This window comes from Eriocheir sinensis, chromosome 63, assembly GCF_024679095.1.
Source record: "Eriocheir sinensis breed Jianghai 21 chromosome 63, ASM2467909v1, whole genome shotgun sequence".
Classification (NCBI taxonomy): Eukaryota; Metazoa; Arthropoda; class Malacostraca; order Decapoda; family Varunidae; genus Eriocheir; species Eriocheir sinensis.
The window spans coordinates 7,108,050-7,124,660 of NC_066571.1; the positions used below are offsets into that span (position 1 = coordinate 7,108,050).

The 16,611-nt window shown below is 45.9% G+C and overlaps 1 protein-coding gene across 1 annotated transcript in view; it reads right to left on the bottom strand.

The window, feature by feature from the left end:
* Positions 1-16,611, bottom strand: part of LOC126986936 (uncharacterized) — a 59,865-nt gene that overhangs the window by 5,380 nt on the left and 37,874 nt on the right. Inside the window, exons 17-26 of the mRNA XM_050843455.1 lie at positions 16,338-16,531; positions 15,320-15,407; positions 14,602-14,717; positions 11,562-11,774; positions 9,458-9,640; positions 7,555-7,673; positions 6,712-6,802; positions 3,793-3,872; positions 1,871-1,991; positions 428-634 (exon numbers count right to left, since the gene is read on the bottom strand). Coding sequence (XP_050699412.1) covers positions 428-634; positions 1,871-1,991; positions 3,793-3,872; positions 6,712-6,802; positions 7,555-7,673; positions 9,458-9,640; positions 11,562-11,774; positions 14,602-14,717; positions 15,320-15,407; positions 16,338-16,531 — 1,412 coding nt within the window. The remainder of the gene's footprint in view (positions 1-427; positions 635-1,870; positions 1,992-3,792; positions 3,873-6,711; positions 6,803-7,554; positions 7,674-9,457; positions 9,641-11,561; positions 11,775-14,601; positions 14,718-15,319; positions 15,408-16,337; positions 16,532-16,611) is intronic.

Sequence of the window (16,611 nt, forward strand, 5' to 3'; positions counted from 1 at the left end):
GCCAGACACCTACACAACCAGTCAAACAGTAACCACCCCACCCGGCCAACCAGTTAACCAGGCAAATAGCCAACCACCCAGCAAACCAACCACCTATCCACTCATCCAGCCAGCCAGCCAGAAAGCCAATCAATCACCCAGTCTCCAAGTCATCGACCCATCCATCCAAACACCCAACCAGCCAAGTAATCACCCAGGAAACCCACCATCCAGCGAACGAGTCAGACAGCCCTTCAGCCAGACAGGAAAACAGTCACTCAGCCAAGCACCCAGTCAGGAAGTGTGATGCATCAACGCTACACCCCTTCAAAAAAAAAAAAAAAAAAAAAAATACACCCACACATCTACACCTCATGCACACCCATTTACCTAACTCCCCCATCCACCCACCCACTGACACCCCTCCACACACACACACACAGCTCACCCTTGTAGCACCCAAAGCCCGGCTCGCTGAGGATCCACCCGTCTTCCTCCTCACAGTGCTGGGTGGCGTTGGTGTTGGACAAGGGGGACACGTAGCCATCGGGACACATGTAGAGAAACTCGTCGCTGACCCAGTACGGGGCGGAACTCGGGGCATATTCGACGGTGGCGTTGTCGGGGGTTGGGAAAGGCTCAGCGTCGGGGCAGGCTGGGAAGGGGAAAGGGAAGAGTTGGGAAAGGGGAAAGGGAAGAGTTGGGAAGGGGAAAGGGAAAGGCTTGGGGAGGGTAAGGCAAGACAGGGGTGAAAGTCCTCCTCCTCCTCCTCCTCCTCCTCCTCCTAACCCTCCTTCCTACTCCCCCTCCTCTTTTCACCTTCTATTCATTCCTTGAGTTAGCAAAGGGAATACGGAAGGCATGAGAGGCCGGCCAGGCTAAAGAAATGCAACGCCGTCAAAGTAATGTGAAGGTAAAAGGGATCACGGGCTGGACTGAAGGATGGACCTCGCTCCCTAAAAGTGCTGTGAATGCGGAAAACCTGCAGCACTGGTTTAAGAGTAGAACAAATAGTTTCTTTTTCATGGGTAGGATATTAACCCAGTATAGCAACGACGGGCCAAATTTGTGGCTTTACCATGTAGCAGCGACGGGCCAAATTTGTGCCATGATATAAACCCCCCCAAAATAGATGATGCATAAACTGATCACAAATGCTTTGATATATATTATGAAATGGTTTGTGTGAGTAATGATTTCTTCTCATTTTTCTCGCTTAGAGGGACCAATAAGAAACATGATCCCCGCTGCTACCAGGTTAATCTCTCCCCCTCTGCTTCCTAGTTGGCTACATATTGAATCCTTTGAACACTCCAGAGGGACTTACATTTTTAGCATAAAGTAATAATGATAATAATAGCAATGGTAGTAATAATAATGATGATGATGATGATGATGATGATGATAACCGGAACTGATCTCTCTTCTGGCCATTCATCTCTAAACCAAAACACCACGTAAAATCATCACCACCATCACCACCATCATCACTACTATCACCCCCATCACCATTATAACCATCACCTTCATCTTACCACCACCACTATCACCACCCTAACCACCATCACCATCACTAAAACACCAAGTCACTTCCATCACCACTATCACCACCCTCATCACCATTACCACTATAACCACTGCCAGCACCATCCTCATCACCACTATCACCACCATCACCTTCACCTTACCAACACCACTATCCTCCTCCTTTTTTCTATCTTTCTCTTCTTTTTCTTCTGCTTCTAATCCTCCTTCTCTTTCTCTCATTTCCCTCCTCGTCCTCCTTTTTTTTTCTCTACCACTCAATCACTACCACTGTAACCACCATCACCATCACCAGTCACTTCCACCACCACGTCATCACCACCCTCATCACCACGCAGGGACTCACGGATGCGGCAGGTGAGGAAGGAGGTGTTGAGCGTCGTCCACTCCCCGTCATCCTCGCAGGTGACGATTATGGTGTCATTGAGGTCGGGGAAGGTGTGGTTGGTGGGGCAGGTGAAGTTTACCTGGGAGAAAGGGTTGGACATGTAAATATAAGGTACAAAATATACACATAGGTAGTATAGTTTAGCGGGCTTTTTTTATTATTGTTTCCTTTTTTTGTGCCCTTGAGCTGTCTCCTTTGTTGTAAAAAAATAAAATAAATAAACAGGTGAACTGACAGGTAGACAGGTAGATAAACAGACAGACAGACATTGGGAAATAAACAGATAGACACAGGCAGTTTGACAGATAGACAGACAGGAAGACACAGACAAACAGACAGACAGGTGAAATGGCAGACAGACACATACAGACAGGCATACACACCTACAAACCAACCAACAGACAGAATAATTGACTGACAGACACTAAGACAAATGTTACACCTGCACTAGACAGCCTACTTTTTTTTCTTTTTTTATCTCACTAGAGTATTTTTAACTCATCTTTTCTGGCAGGTGACATTAACAGACAAAAAATGACAAGCAACATGAGCACTAACAGACAAAAAATGACAAGCAACATGAGCACTAACAGACAAAAAATGACAAGCAACATGAGCACTAACAGACAAAAAATGACAAGCAACATGAGCACTAACAGACAAAAAATGACAAGCAACATGAGCACTAACAGACAAAAAATAACACTTATACAGAAACAGGCAAAACCAACAGGTAGACAGGGGCCGATACCAATGAGATAACAGTGAATGAGTTTTGTGAACGGGTACAGGCTGACGCAGAGCAACATTAAGAGGTACAATATAACAGGTAACACTAACAGGTGAGGCGGCTAACCAAACGTAACACAATCAAATAAGCACGGCAGGTAATCCCTTCGACAAACCGACAAAAAAAAAAAAATAAATAAATAAATAAAAAAAAAACATCAGAAATATAAATGATGGAAAATAATAAAGCAAATCAGTTTATTTTTTTCAGCCTTCAGTAAACGACCTTAACTTTACTGGAACTTCAAAGAGGCAGAGCAACAAGGGGGAGGAGGGGGGAGAGGGGGTGAGGGGTATACACCTGACACACACCTGGTAAAAGTATTCATTAGAAGACCTGAATAAAATTAGCTCACTCCACACCCCCGATGCCTCACCCACCCACCCCCGCTGAGTCCACATTCATAAGCCTATAAGGGAATGGATAAAAGGGGAATAAAGAGAGACTGGGCTAAGAAGGTAGACGAGGCTTGAATGGAAAATGAGAGGTGATTGCAGCGTTAATACCTGGGAGTAGAGGTAGACAAGGCCGAGTGGTCACGTGTAGCCGCTAGACGACACAGATTTAACACGGAAACATAGACTTAAAGGGACACACACACACACACACACACACACACACACAGGTATATAAGCAGCCACAGACACATATGCAAAACAAAAAACAGACTTAAATGGACACACACACACACACACACACACACACACAGTATCCAGATTAAAAAAATATTGACTTAAATAAGGATACATACACAACAGAGACGCTGATGAGCAAGCATTTTTCTCATTTATTTTTGCCCTTGAGCTGCTTCCTTTACTGTAAAAATAAACACACACACACACCCACACACACACACACACACACACACATAAACATCAGACAGGCACACATATACGAACAGACAAACCGACACAGACAGACATACACAGACAAGCAGACAGACACATACACAGACAAGCAGACAGACAAACCAACACAGACAGACAGATACACAGACAAGCAGACAGACAAACCAACACTGACAGACGGATACACAGACAAGCAGACACACAAACAGCCAGCCAGACAGGTAAACACTCCACCCACTCACCTGCGTCCCGACAAGCCTGGTTAGTTCGTCCCACGAGGAGGTGACGTTGTCCCTCACGTAAGGAGGATCGTCCGGGCACACTGAAACAAAAAACACAGGACTATAGAATGTGGAAGGTAAATGGGCAAGCCAGTCAGTCAGTCAAGTAAATCAGTGGGTCAGTAATTCATTTAGTTGTTAAGTCAGTAAAGTCAATCAGTTTCAAGTCATTCAGTCAGTCAATAATTCATTCATCTGTCTATTCGTTTAGTGAGTAAGTCAGTCAAGTCAGTCATAAATCATTGTCAGTCAGTCAGTCAAAGTCAATCAGTTAATCAGTCAGTCTGTCGGTAAGTCAAACAATTCATTCACTCCTTTAGTCAGTTGGTCAGTCAATCAGTCAGTAACCCATTCAATTGGCCAGTCAGTAAATACATTAAAAAGTCAAGCAACTTCGTCAGTCAGTCAGTCAGTCGTTTAGTCAGTTGGGAAGCAGGCAAGCCAGTCATTCAGTCTGTTGGTAAGTAATTCAGGACACAGACGCGATTTTTAAAAGTGTGATATGAACCAAGAGAAAAAAAACCTACGTGCAGTTTCATTTTAGATGCAAGTGTAATGAACCAAAGGAAAAGAAACATAAATTAAAAGTTTCACACCAGATTCGAGTGTTCTGAACCAAAGGGAAAGGGACATAAGTAGAAAGTGTCACATCAGATTTTAAAGTGTTCTGAACCAAAGGGAAAGGGACATAAGTAGAAAGTGTCATATCAGATTTTAAAGTGTTCTGAACCAAAGGGAAAGGGACATAAGTAGAAAGTGTCACATCAGATTTTACAGTGTTCTGAACCAAAGGGAAAGGGACATAAGTAGAAAGTGTCACATCAGATTTTAAAGTGTTCTGAACCAAAGGGAAAGGAACATAAGTAGAAAGTGTCACATCAGATTCAAGTGTTCTGAACCAAAGCGAAAGGAACATAAGTAGAAAGTGTCACATCAGATTTTAAAGTGTTCTGAACCAAAGGGAAAGGGACATAAGTAGAAAGTGTCACATCAGATTCAAGTGTACTGAACCAAAACGACAGAGACACACCAACCGTTCCATTTCAATTAAAGATCAATCTCCTTACATGAAAAATCCCAAGAACGAGAGGTACGAGGTTATCAAGAGGAACAAACAGCGACCAAACGAGAAATGGACGATCAAGGGAAGCTGTTTTTCGCAACATTCATGACGACGAAGAATTTTCCTGACAACGAGGAAAATGGAAATCCTGGTACACAGACGCTACGATTTTTATTCTCTGACGCTCGAACGATGCACAGAGATAAGAGTACGAAGGGGATGAGTGAAGGGGAATGGAATAACGCGATGTGAGGCGAAAAATTGAGTTAGTGAAGTGAAGATACGAAGGTGAAGATACGAAAAAGGCAGAACACAGCGGATGAATAAAAAGAGAAAGAAATCGCAGAGAAAAATGAAAACAAGAAACAAGATGACGGGAAAATATTCGCTGTTTCTTGGACGGATGGATACGAAAAGGAGGTCATCAAATACATGAAAAAAAAAAAAAACAGGCGGATCAATTTAGAGCGGAAAGGAAAAGAAAGAAAAAAAATGAAAAAGATACGAGGGAGAAATTAAAACAAACAGGATGAGTACCAAAACAAAGGAGCATCAGATAAACAAAACAAAACAAGTAGAAAACAAAAGGACGCCAATTACGCGCACAAAAAAAAAAAAACAGAAAAAAACAGACACATTAACTAAAGCGGAAAGAAAAAGAAAAGAAAAAAAGAAAAAGATGAGAGGAGGAAAACTATACAATCAGAATATGGACAAAAACAAGGGATAAAATAATAGGAACAAATGGAGAGCGACATCTAGAGAGAGAAAAACGAGGAATGATGAAAAGGGGAATGAAAGGGACACAAAACGAAGACATAATGAGCAATAATGATGATAATGATGATAAAAAAAAACGTAGAGTAGTGGGAGTCTAAGAGGATGCCGAGTAGAGTAAGAGGATAACGAGCAGTGTAAGAGGATGAACGGGAGCTGAACCAACGAACGAACTAACAAAAATGGATGAGGAAGGGAAGGGAAGGGAAGGGAAGAGGATGACGGATGGATGGATGGGAATGGATGGTCTGGAGGCGGGGCAGAGGCGACAACAACAACAACAACAACAACAACAACAACAACAACAACAACAACAACAACAACAACACGTAATTGACAGTGCTCTTTCGGCCACCTCTTCGGATTTTTTACAGGAGCAGCGAGTAGCGAGCTTTTTTTATTGTTGTTTCCTTTTTTTTTTGTCCCCTTGTGCTGTCTCCTTTGCTGTAATAAAACAAAAACAAAACAAAAACAATGGGTGGGTGTAATAAACCATCCTAGAGGGGCTATTACACTGGGCAAATTTTCCGTGGATCTTCAAGCAAACCACGATTTCCGCTGGCGTGGTTCTCATATTTCCGTGGTTTTCTGACGTGTCCACGATCTTCCAAAGCTACGGTACAGATTTCACCGAATGACGACGGTATTACGCACCATCATCAGCAGCAGCAATAACAAGAAACAAATGAGAGCCACACTAGCGGAAATAGTGGTTTGACTGAAGATCCACGGAAAATTTGCCCAGTGTAATACTCCCTTTAGATTGAGGATGAAGTAAGGGGAGGAGGGTAAGGGGAGGTGCCTAAGGGGTCCAGTGCTTGTGGTGTGGGGGGGGGGAGTCTGAAGGGGCTGGAGGGGAGTACGGGAGGGGTGAGAAGCGATATATAGGAGGGGAGGGGTAAGCTAGAGGGAGGAGGCTAAGGGGAGGGTCTTTATTATGGGGTCTAGTGCTTGTATGTGAGGGAGTTTAAAGGGGCTGCAGGGGAGAAAGGGGAGAAGGGTTAAGGGTCCGCCAGGTGACAAGGTGAAGGGGGACTCACGTGGGTAGCAGTCCAGGTCGTCTTCCTTGTACGTCCATGTGTAGTTCGTCTCACACATCACCTCCACTTCAGTCCGCGGCTCCTCGCACAGCTGTATGTAGAGAGAGGTAGAGGTAGGCAGGAGGAGGTAGAGGTAGACAATTATAGGTAGAGGTAGAAGTTGAGGTTAGAGGTGAAAGTAGATAAGTTGAAGTTAGAAGTAGAAATAGAGGGAGAGGTAGATGGGTAGAGGGAGAGAGAGAGAGGTAGACAGGTAGAGAGAGAGGGATAGATGTTACGGGTAGAGGTTGACAAGTAGAGGTAGAGAAGCAGATGTAGAGGAGGTAGAGAAGTATAGTGGGAGGTAGATCAGTAGAGGCAGAGATAGGGAAGTTGAGGTAGAGGTAGACAGTTATACGTAGAGGTAGAAGTCGAAGTTAGAGGTAAAAGTAGAAAAGTTGAAGTTAAAAGTAGAAATAGAGGGAGAGGTAGACAGGTAGAAATAGAGGGAGAGGTAGACAGGTAGAGAGGAAGAGGTTGAGGTAGAGAAGTAGAGGTAGACAGGTAGAGAGAGATACAGGTAGAAAAGTAAAGTTGGAGGTAGAATTAGAGGTAGAGGCTCTATTGTTTTCTCTCTTTGTTGCCCTTGCGAAACTTCCATTGCTGTAAAAAAAAAAGTATCCCCTTCGCTCCCAAACACAAACACAACCACCAACAACATACAAACCAACTGACCCCTCCTCTCCCCACCCCCCCCGAGACACAAACAAACAAACAAACTCCTACCTCCAACCGCATCCGCCCACCCCCCTAAAAGGTGAGCCACAGGTATATAGACGCAACAGGTGAGCCAGACTTCCTTACCTCTCGGGGCGGGATGAAGGTGCCGGGCTGACAGGTGTAGGTAAGGTTGTGTCCCACCTGCCGTGTGCCATTTCCTTGAGTCATGTTGGCTCCGGGACTGGGTGGGTCCTGAGTACAGGCTGGCGGAGGGGAGGAAGAAGAGGGGAGACTGAATGAAAAGGAAAGAGGGAAATCAAGGAAGATGCGATGAAAAGAAAGCCTGACGGGGGAGAAAGAAGGATGATCAAGTAAAAATGGAAGAGGGAGAAGGAAGATAAGATAATAAGAAAGTGAAAATAGATAAAAAAAAAAAAAGACTGACAGGGAGAGGAAGACGAAGGGAGATTATATAAAAAGAAAACCTGACGGGGAGAGGAAAAGAAGGAAGATTAAATGAAAAGAAAGCTACATAAGGGAAAGGAAAAGACAGGAAAATTACATAAAAATGAAGACTGACAAAAAGATGGAAAAGGAAGATTAATGGAAAGAAAACCTGACGACGAAGAAGAGGAAAAGAAAGGAAGAATAAATGAAAAGACACTGACGGGGAAGAGGAAAAGGAAGGAGTAAGTAAAGAGAGAAATTAATAATAAAAAAATAGAGAGGAAGGAAGAAAAGTAAGCAGGAGTGGAAAGCTGGCATAAGAAAAAGGCAAAGAAAAGAAAAATAAGAGGGGATGAAGAAAGGAAAACAACAGGAAAGAAGAAAAAAGAAAACAGCAAAAGGGGACGTAAAGAAAACATAAGAAAATGGGACAAAGTGAGAAAAAGAAATTGACTAAGAGATGCGAAGTAAAATTTAAAAAAACATGAGGTAAAGAAAATTGTAGGTAAAGAAAAGAAAGAAAAACGAAAAGTAGGGAAGAAGGAGGAGGTGAGGAAATGAAAGAACAAGAAAAGGAAAAAGCAAAGAGTCAGAAAAAGTGTGGAAGAGGCAAAAGGTCAGGAGAAAAAGATAGAGAAAAAAAAGAAAGAAGGAATTGAAAGTAGGAGGTGAGGAAAATATAAAAAAAGGATGAGTAATAGGGAAAGAGCGAAGGGTGAAAAGGAGAAAGGTAAGGAGATAAAGACAAAGACAAGATAAGAACGAAGGGTAAGGAGGAAGAGAAGAGAAGAGAAAACAACAGCTTAGGAAAAGGAAAGACAAAATGAGGCGTAGGTGGAGTTGCCAGGTAAGGTGAGCACAGGTAGGAGGCAGGTGAAAGGAGAAAGGTGAGGAGATAAACACAAAGAAAAGATAAGAACGAAGGGTAAGAAAGGAGGAAGAGAAGAGAATAGAAAACAACAGCTAAAGAAAAGGAAAGATAAAATGAGGCGTAGGTGGAGTTGCCAGGTAAGGTGGGCACAGGTAGGAGGCAGGTGAAAGGTGAAAGGTGAGGGGACGCGAGGAGAGAGGAGAGATGTTGGAGGGAGGGATAAGCAGACTAACCTTGACAGCATGGACAGGGAGATAAGATGGAGGAAGAAGAGGAGGAGAAGGAGGAAGTGAAGAACAAGAACAACAAGAACAACAACAAACTCCTCATTTTTAATCACCCCTCTCGTGCTCCAAAACATCCTACTTTCTCCTCCTCCTCCTCCTCCTCCTCCTCATCCTCCTCATCCTTTTCTTCCAGCACTCATTAACCTCCTTCTCCAACGCTTCTCCTCCTCCTCCTCCTTCTTCCTCTTCCTAATCCTCCTTCTCCTCCTCCTACTTCTCCTGCCCCAATTCCTGCTCATTTTCTCCGTCTTCCCCCTCCTCCTCTTCCTCCTCCTCCTCCTTCTTTTCCTCCAACACACATTAACCTCCTTCTCCAACGCTCCTCCTCCTTCTTCCTCTTCCTAATCCTCCTTCTCCCCCTATTTCTCCTCTTCTACTCCCACTTCCTGCTCGTATTCCTCGTCTCCCCCGCCCTCTTCCTCTTCCTCCCCCTCCCACTCACCCTCGTAGCAGAACCACTCCTCCCAGCCCATCTCGGAGCACCTGAGGGCCCCGGAGGTGTCGTCGAGGTCGTACAGGAGGTGGTTGTCCGGGCATGTCACAATCACGGTCTCGTTCACGGTGTAGATTTCCGAGGCGTTCCAGTTCGTTGTAGCGTTGGCGACGGTGGGCTGCCCGACGCACACTGCGGGGGGAGGTAAGGTTAGGGGCGTATGTTAGTGTTACGCGTGGCCTAGGTGCTCATCTCCGACACATAGGCCCTTGAGTTTGTCGTGGGAAGGTTATGTTGGAATGAGAAGAGATGAGAAGAAATGTGTTTATTGAAAAGAAAGAACCTACATACAAGTCCACATGGGGAGAGGAAAATACATACATACATACATACATACATACATGAGGAATATCTCAGGTAAAGGATGAATGCGAGCGTGGGAGGAAGGCTGACAGGTGTGTGTGTGTGTGTGTGTGTGTGTGTGTGTGTGTGTGTGTGTGTGTGTGTGTGTGTCAGAATACATACACGAAGGAGATCAGTGATGCAGAGAAGAGCTGGAGGAGGAGGAGGAGGAGGAGGAGGAGGAGGGAAGTAAATAGCGGATGGAGGAAAGGAAGGAGAAAATCAGCAAGGAATGAAAGCAAGCGATTTGGAATACGGAAGTGAGAGAAGGGAGAGAGAAGGAGAGGAGGGAGATAGGAGGGAGAAGTGGAGGGAAAGTGTGGGTAATGGAGGAAAGAGATCAGCGGGGCACTAACCTGAGAGAAAAATGCGGGAGGAAGGAAGGAAGGAAGGAAGGAAGGAACGCAAGGAAAAGAGAGAGTAAGAGAGACTGAAAGATAATAGAGAGAGACAGAGAGGAAGTGAGGGAAAAGGAGAGAGAAAGGTGGAGGGTATTCTAGGTAATGGAGGAGAGAGAAAATAGGAGAGTAAATGGGGCACTAACCTGAGAGAGAGAAAAACAGGAGGAAAGAAAGACAGATGGAAACAAGGATACGAGAGAGAGAGAGAGAGAGACGGAGAAAAAATAAGGAGGAAGGAGAGGAGAGAGGGTTTGTGTGTAATGGAGGAAGGAGCGAGAGGGGGCACTGACCTTAGAAACTATTATAGAAGGAACAGGTGAAGAGATACAGAGAGAAAGTGTGACAGAGAGACAGGAGAAAGGAATTACCAAGAAGCGTGAATCGGCAACTATGCTCATAATGGAGGATAGAACGAGAGGGGGAACTGACCTTAGAAATTATTATAGAAGCACCACCAGGGTCATAAACGTACCTCTGGAAATGCCCAATACCCCCTCAAAAAACCCTGTCAAATGTGAGTGTGTTAGCGGCGAAGCGTTTGAGAATATCCTCCTTGGCCCCGTGACGAGAGAGAGAGAGAGAGCAAGGTGTCTCTTTATAAACAAGCAGACAAGACTGGCAGATCTCACTTCGGTCCCGCCATGAAATTCAGCGCCCGGCTCCCGACAGACTTATAACCGGCTTAGGTGAGATGAGGGAAAGTTGGTCGGCGTCAATCTTCCTTCGTATTCTTATCGAGCATGCAAGTTGTGAGCTGTTGTGAGGGCGGGAGCAGGGGGAGGGAAGGAGGGAGGCCGGAGTATAGAGGGAGGCGAGAGGAAGAGACAGGCAAGAAAAGCGGAAGGATGAAGAAGGGAGATCGACACAGAAGAAAGGAAGCCGAAGAAGAGGAAGGAAAGGAGAGAAATGAGCGAGAGGCAGGAGAGAGAATCAGGAGAGAGATGAATGAGAACGGTAACTAAAGAAGGAAAGGGAGGGAGGAGAGGGAGATGAGGGAGGAAGGAAAGGAAGGAAAGGGGAGACCAAAGGAGAGAGGGAAGAAGGAGAGAGGTAAAAAAACAACGGTAAAAAAAAAGAGGAAATGGAAGAAGGAAGAAATGGTAAAAGAAAATAACCCCGAAACAGGATAGAGAAAAGAGAGAATGGAATGAGGGAGATAAGAGAGAAGGGGCGGGGAGATAACCACGAAAGGAAGAAAGGAAGAGGAAGAGGAAGACTGAGGTTAGGTTGGGTTAGGTTTCACACATTAGGGAAAACAGGGCAAGAGAAGGACAGAGGAAGACACGAGACAACACACATCATTGGCTCACCGTTGCAGGAGCTGAGCTGGGAGGGCTGGAAGGCGAAGCTGTCCCCAGTGGAGTCGGTCTGGGAGCAGGTGACGGTCTGGTTCACGGCGCCGTCCGCTGTGGCCAAGCCGGGCGGACATTCGTAGGTGATGCTGCCGTTGATGTATCGCAGGTCCTCGTCGGTGGTGTTGGTGGCGAGGGGCGAGGGTGGCGGTGGCAGCTCCTCAAGACACACTGCGGGCACGGAGGCGAGTGGGTGTCGGAGGCAGTCAGGGAAAGGAAGGGAGGGAAAATTATAGCTATGTAGATAAATAGATTCACAGATAGGCAGGGGGGTAGATAAGTAGGTAGATAGGTAGTTAACTCCATTCTCGTGTTATAACATTGGTGAAGAGGAATTTGGTGGTCGATTCTTTTTTGTGCACCTAAATTTTGTGACGCTATTGCTCGCTCGAGACGTGCTGTCGATCATAAACAATTTAGATTTGTCCACATTCGTAAAGCCATTGAGTATTTTGAAACATTCGATTAGTTTCCCTCGGAGGCGACGTTTCTCAAGATATAACATGCTGATATGAGAGTCGTTCATCGTCAGGAAGAGATCATTTTTGTTGCCCACCATTAAGAGAGAGAGAAGTAGAAAGAGAAAGAAAATATAAACGAAACGAGAGAATATACACACCTAACCACCTTCATGGCGACCCAAAACTTGAAGGACGCGGGTTTACTTACTGCGGGTCATTTATATTCCACGATATTGGCTATCTGACACCGCGGCCTGAAAAATTACCCCTCCCACCCCCTACCCCAGCCACCCCAGCCACCCCAGCACCCTCCCCTTGCCCCAAACCCCTCCCACCCCCTACCCCAGCCACCACAATACCATCCCCAGCCACCCCAGCACCCTCCCCTTGCCCCAAACCCCTCCCACCCCCTACCCCAGCCACCCCAGCCACCCCAGCACTCTCCCCTTGCCCCAAACCCACCCCCACTTTCCCAGCGCCTTCCACGGTCAGCCACCATCCTCCCCACTCACCCACGATCCCCCCACACCCACTTCCCACCCGCCCCACGTCCCTTACCCTCTCCACAAGTCACTAATACAAATGCCATGCCCAGAGACACCCCACCCCACACACCTGAGACACCCCAGCCCCCACCCCTGGAGACACCCCCAGCCCCCACACCCTGAGACATCCCCAGCCCCCACACCCCTGAGACACCCCCCAGCCCCCCACACCCCGGAGACACCCCCCAGCCCCCCACACCCCTGAGACATCCCCCAGCCCCCACACGCCTGGCAGCCTCCACGCACCACTGAGACACTCCCGGCGTCCTCCAAGACCCTCTCCCCTCTCCCCCTAAACCAAGTCCTCGCCGCAGCCCAAACAGTCTCTTTCACAATCTGACACTCCCCAACATGATACAAAGACTCCCCTTAACCCCTTTAAAACACTTACCCGCCCCCCACTAACTGCTACTGAGTCTCCCAAACAACCACACCACTAAGTTTCCTTCCACACCCCTGCTACCCCCCACTAACTTCCCTAAGCATGGCGAAACTACCCCCACACTCCTTTCAAACACTCCCAGCACACCCTAACCTCCCCACACCCTTATGCCACAATGACCCTCCACTCCCTCCCCTCCTCCACCCTCCAAGCCTCAATTATGATCACTCCCAAAACTACCCACGACAACTTCCCCTCCCCACCCATAGTTCCAACCAACCCCTCATCCCCAGACTCCTCCCCTTAGCATCCTCCTCCTCCTCCTCCCTTCCCTCAACCCCCTTCAAGCTCCCACCATGAAGGACTCCGCCTGCCGCCACTTATTCAGCTACCTGCCGATAACACCTGCCGATAATTGGTATACGTCACACCTGTCGGGGAGAGGCTCGCTTACCTGGGAATATACGTCGAGGGAAGGAGGAGAAAGGAGGAGAGAGGAGGAATGAGGGAGAGGAGGGGAATGGGAGATGAGATGAATAAACTGTGAGGAAGAGATGGAGAGAATAAGAGAGGAGGATGGAAAGGAAGAGAGAGGAGGGATGAAGGTGAGAGAGGAAAAGTGAGAGATGAGATGAATGATAAAGAAGAATGAGAGAGAAGAAAGGGAAGAGAGAGGAGGAGAATGAGATAAGCGGAATAAATAGGAGGAAAGACAGAGGAAGAGAATGAGGGGTAGGAGGGATAATAAAGGAGGAAGAGATACAGGAGGAAAAAGGGTGAGAGAAGAGAAGAATGAGAAATGAGATTATTAAAAAGGAAGAAAGGGGAAGGAAATGAAGGATAATGTGGATAATGAGGGAGAATGAGAGAGAGGAGGAGAGAGGGTGAGAGAGGAGAAGAATGAGAGATGAGATAAAAAAATGGAAGGGAGACGGAAAAAGCGAATGAGAGATAAGATGAATGAAAAGGAAGAAAGAGAAGCAAATGAGATGAGATGATTAAATAGTTGGGAAGACAAAAGAAGAGAATGGGAGATGAGAAGAGTAAAGAGGGAGTAGGCGAGAGGAAGGGCATGAGGTAAGATGAAGAAAAAGGGAGGAGGAGAGATGGAAAGGGCAAGGAATAGGGTGGAATGGGAGAGATAAGCACGGAAGAAGAGAAAAAGGAGAGAATATGGAAGATTATAAAAATGGAGAGGGAGAGGATAATTAATATCTTAACCCGGTAGCAGCGACGGGCCAAATTTGTGGCTTTACCGTGTAGTACCAGCGACGGGCCAAATTGCTGCCATGATATAAACCCCCAAAAATAGATGATGCATAAAGTGATTACAAATGCGTTGATATATATTATGAAATGGTTTGCGTGAGTGATGATTTTTTTCTCATTTTTCTCGCTTTAAGAAACATGATCCCCGCAGCTACCGGGTTAAAATACACAACAAACAAACAAACATGAAACTAAAATCAAGAAGTAAAAGTCTTCTCTCCATTCCTCTTTGCGCACTAGGTTATTTTTCCTCTTCGGATATTTTGTAAGGCGCCAATATTCTACACCGTATGTTGGGCCTGGCGGGACGACGCACCGACTGCACGCATTCTGCAACTCACCCTCGGCCATGTAACAATCGTGCAGCTCCGGGAACCAGGCCCCGGCGACGCCCAGGCAGGTGAGAGTCTGGTTCCTCCTGCTGGTGTTGCCCTCCACGAAGTAGCCTACGTTACACCTGGTGCCGGGAGGAACGAAAATGAAGTGTTAGGCGCTCCAGGTAATACACAAGAGCCATTAATTAAGCAGTTTTCCTCGTTCTTTATCAGTGTTAATGTTGTGAGTTTGTCCAAGTCATTCTAAGCTGTGGTGGCGGAGGTTATCATGCTACCAATGTATTTCATTTTTACAGTAAAGGATGTACATGAAGGGCAAAACAAAACAAAAAAGAGCCCACTAAGCACAGCACCTAGAAAAGCAAATATAATTGAGTGGATAGATAATATATAGTGAGTGAAATAAAGGGTTCACTATAATAATTCAAACTGTAGGAGGTAAAAGTAGTATAAATTGAGTTAATCTACGTGACAAGTACTAGCATGACCTTAGGAAGAACCACGCAATGAAGAATTCACCAAGAAACTTTACTACAATAATTCAATAAACTTAAACGGACAAGCCCAACCCACTCCCACCCAACAACAACCAATCACATGTCCTTGCAGGGTGGAGGGGGCGGAGACTACCATCCAGCTAACCAATGACGCGCGCCTGAGGAGGGAGAGGGCGGGGCTTGCACGCCGAGGGAAAGTGAACAGCTGTAAGGGGAAGCGTACGTACCGGTAAGTGATTTTTGAGCCCACTCCAGTGTCACTGTTCGCATCCAAAGACATGTTGGCCGAGGGAGCCGGGGTGTTGTTGAAGCAGCCTAGGGGGGGGGGGAGAGCGAGAGAGAGAGAGAGAGAGAGAGAGAGAGAGAGAGAGAGAGAGAGAGAGAGAGAGAGAGAGAGAGAGATCAGTAATATAAGTAATAACTCCCCCCTTTTTATTCTTCTCCTTATTTCATTGTCACTTTTGTTTTTTTGTAGCCATGTCTGCTTACATAAGGGGCACATATCACTTTTTATTTTATTTTTGATGCACTCTCATAATAATAATAATAATAATAATAATAATAATAATAATAATAATAATAATAATAATAATAAAAATAATAATAATAACTGTAGTAGAGGTATCAACATCAACGCAAATGGATTAATTGGCAAGCTGATCAAATGGCTGACTAGTTTGATGTGTCAGAATTAAAACTAAACAAAACAAAATGAACATAACGGGCTACATTAAGTACAGCAATCCACCTTTTATTATTTTTTTTTAACTTGGCGACCCAGAACTCAAAATATAACTTCTGGGGGTAATAATAACCAGGTTTTAGGTCACAGTTTTTCGTATTAGCGTTTCCTGTTTGTTTGTTTTTCACTATTGTATTTTTTGATCGGTGGAAGCTGAATGAATGGCGTTGACTACACTCTAAAGCTGCGTTAGTTTCAACAGGCTTTGTGTGTGTGTGTGTGTGTGTGTGTGTGTGTGTGTGTGTGTGTGTGTGTGTGTGTGTGTGTGTGTGTGTGTGTGTGTGTTCGATTGATATTTGTTTTTTGTTGTTATTTGTTTGTTTGTTTTGCCCTTCAGCCGCTGTTAGCCACCGCCTCCTTTAATGTAAAAAAAAAAAGGACTTATTTTTTGCTTTTTTGTGTGTTATTGTTTTTCGCCCATTGATCCGCTTCCAGTTATGCAAAAAAATATATAAAAAAAAAATAAAAACATACGAGGCCGCCTGTCGCTCTCCGGTCCTTACCCTCGGGAAGAAACAGCTGACAAATGGCGTGTGAGGCGGTCCCGGCGTCTAGCGTGGCGGGGCTCAGCGTGGGGGCGTTGGCGGGGTCGGGGGGCACCGTCAACACCCGCCAGTGGTCTCCGTCTGACGTGGTCGCCGCGCCCTTCACGTCGTCGTCAGGAGAGAACAGCCCACCGCCGCTCCAGTTCCCGTGGCTGACGAAGGGAAGGAGGGGAAGGGGAAGTTGACTAGGGGCGGCTTTCACAGTTACTTCGTTTGTTTTGATCGTTACCAA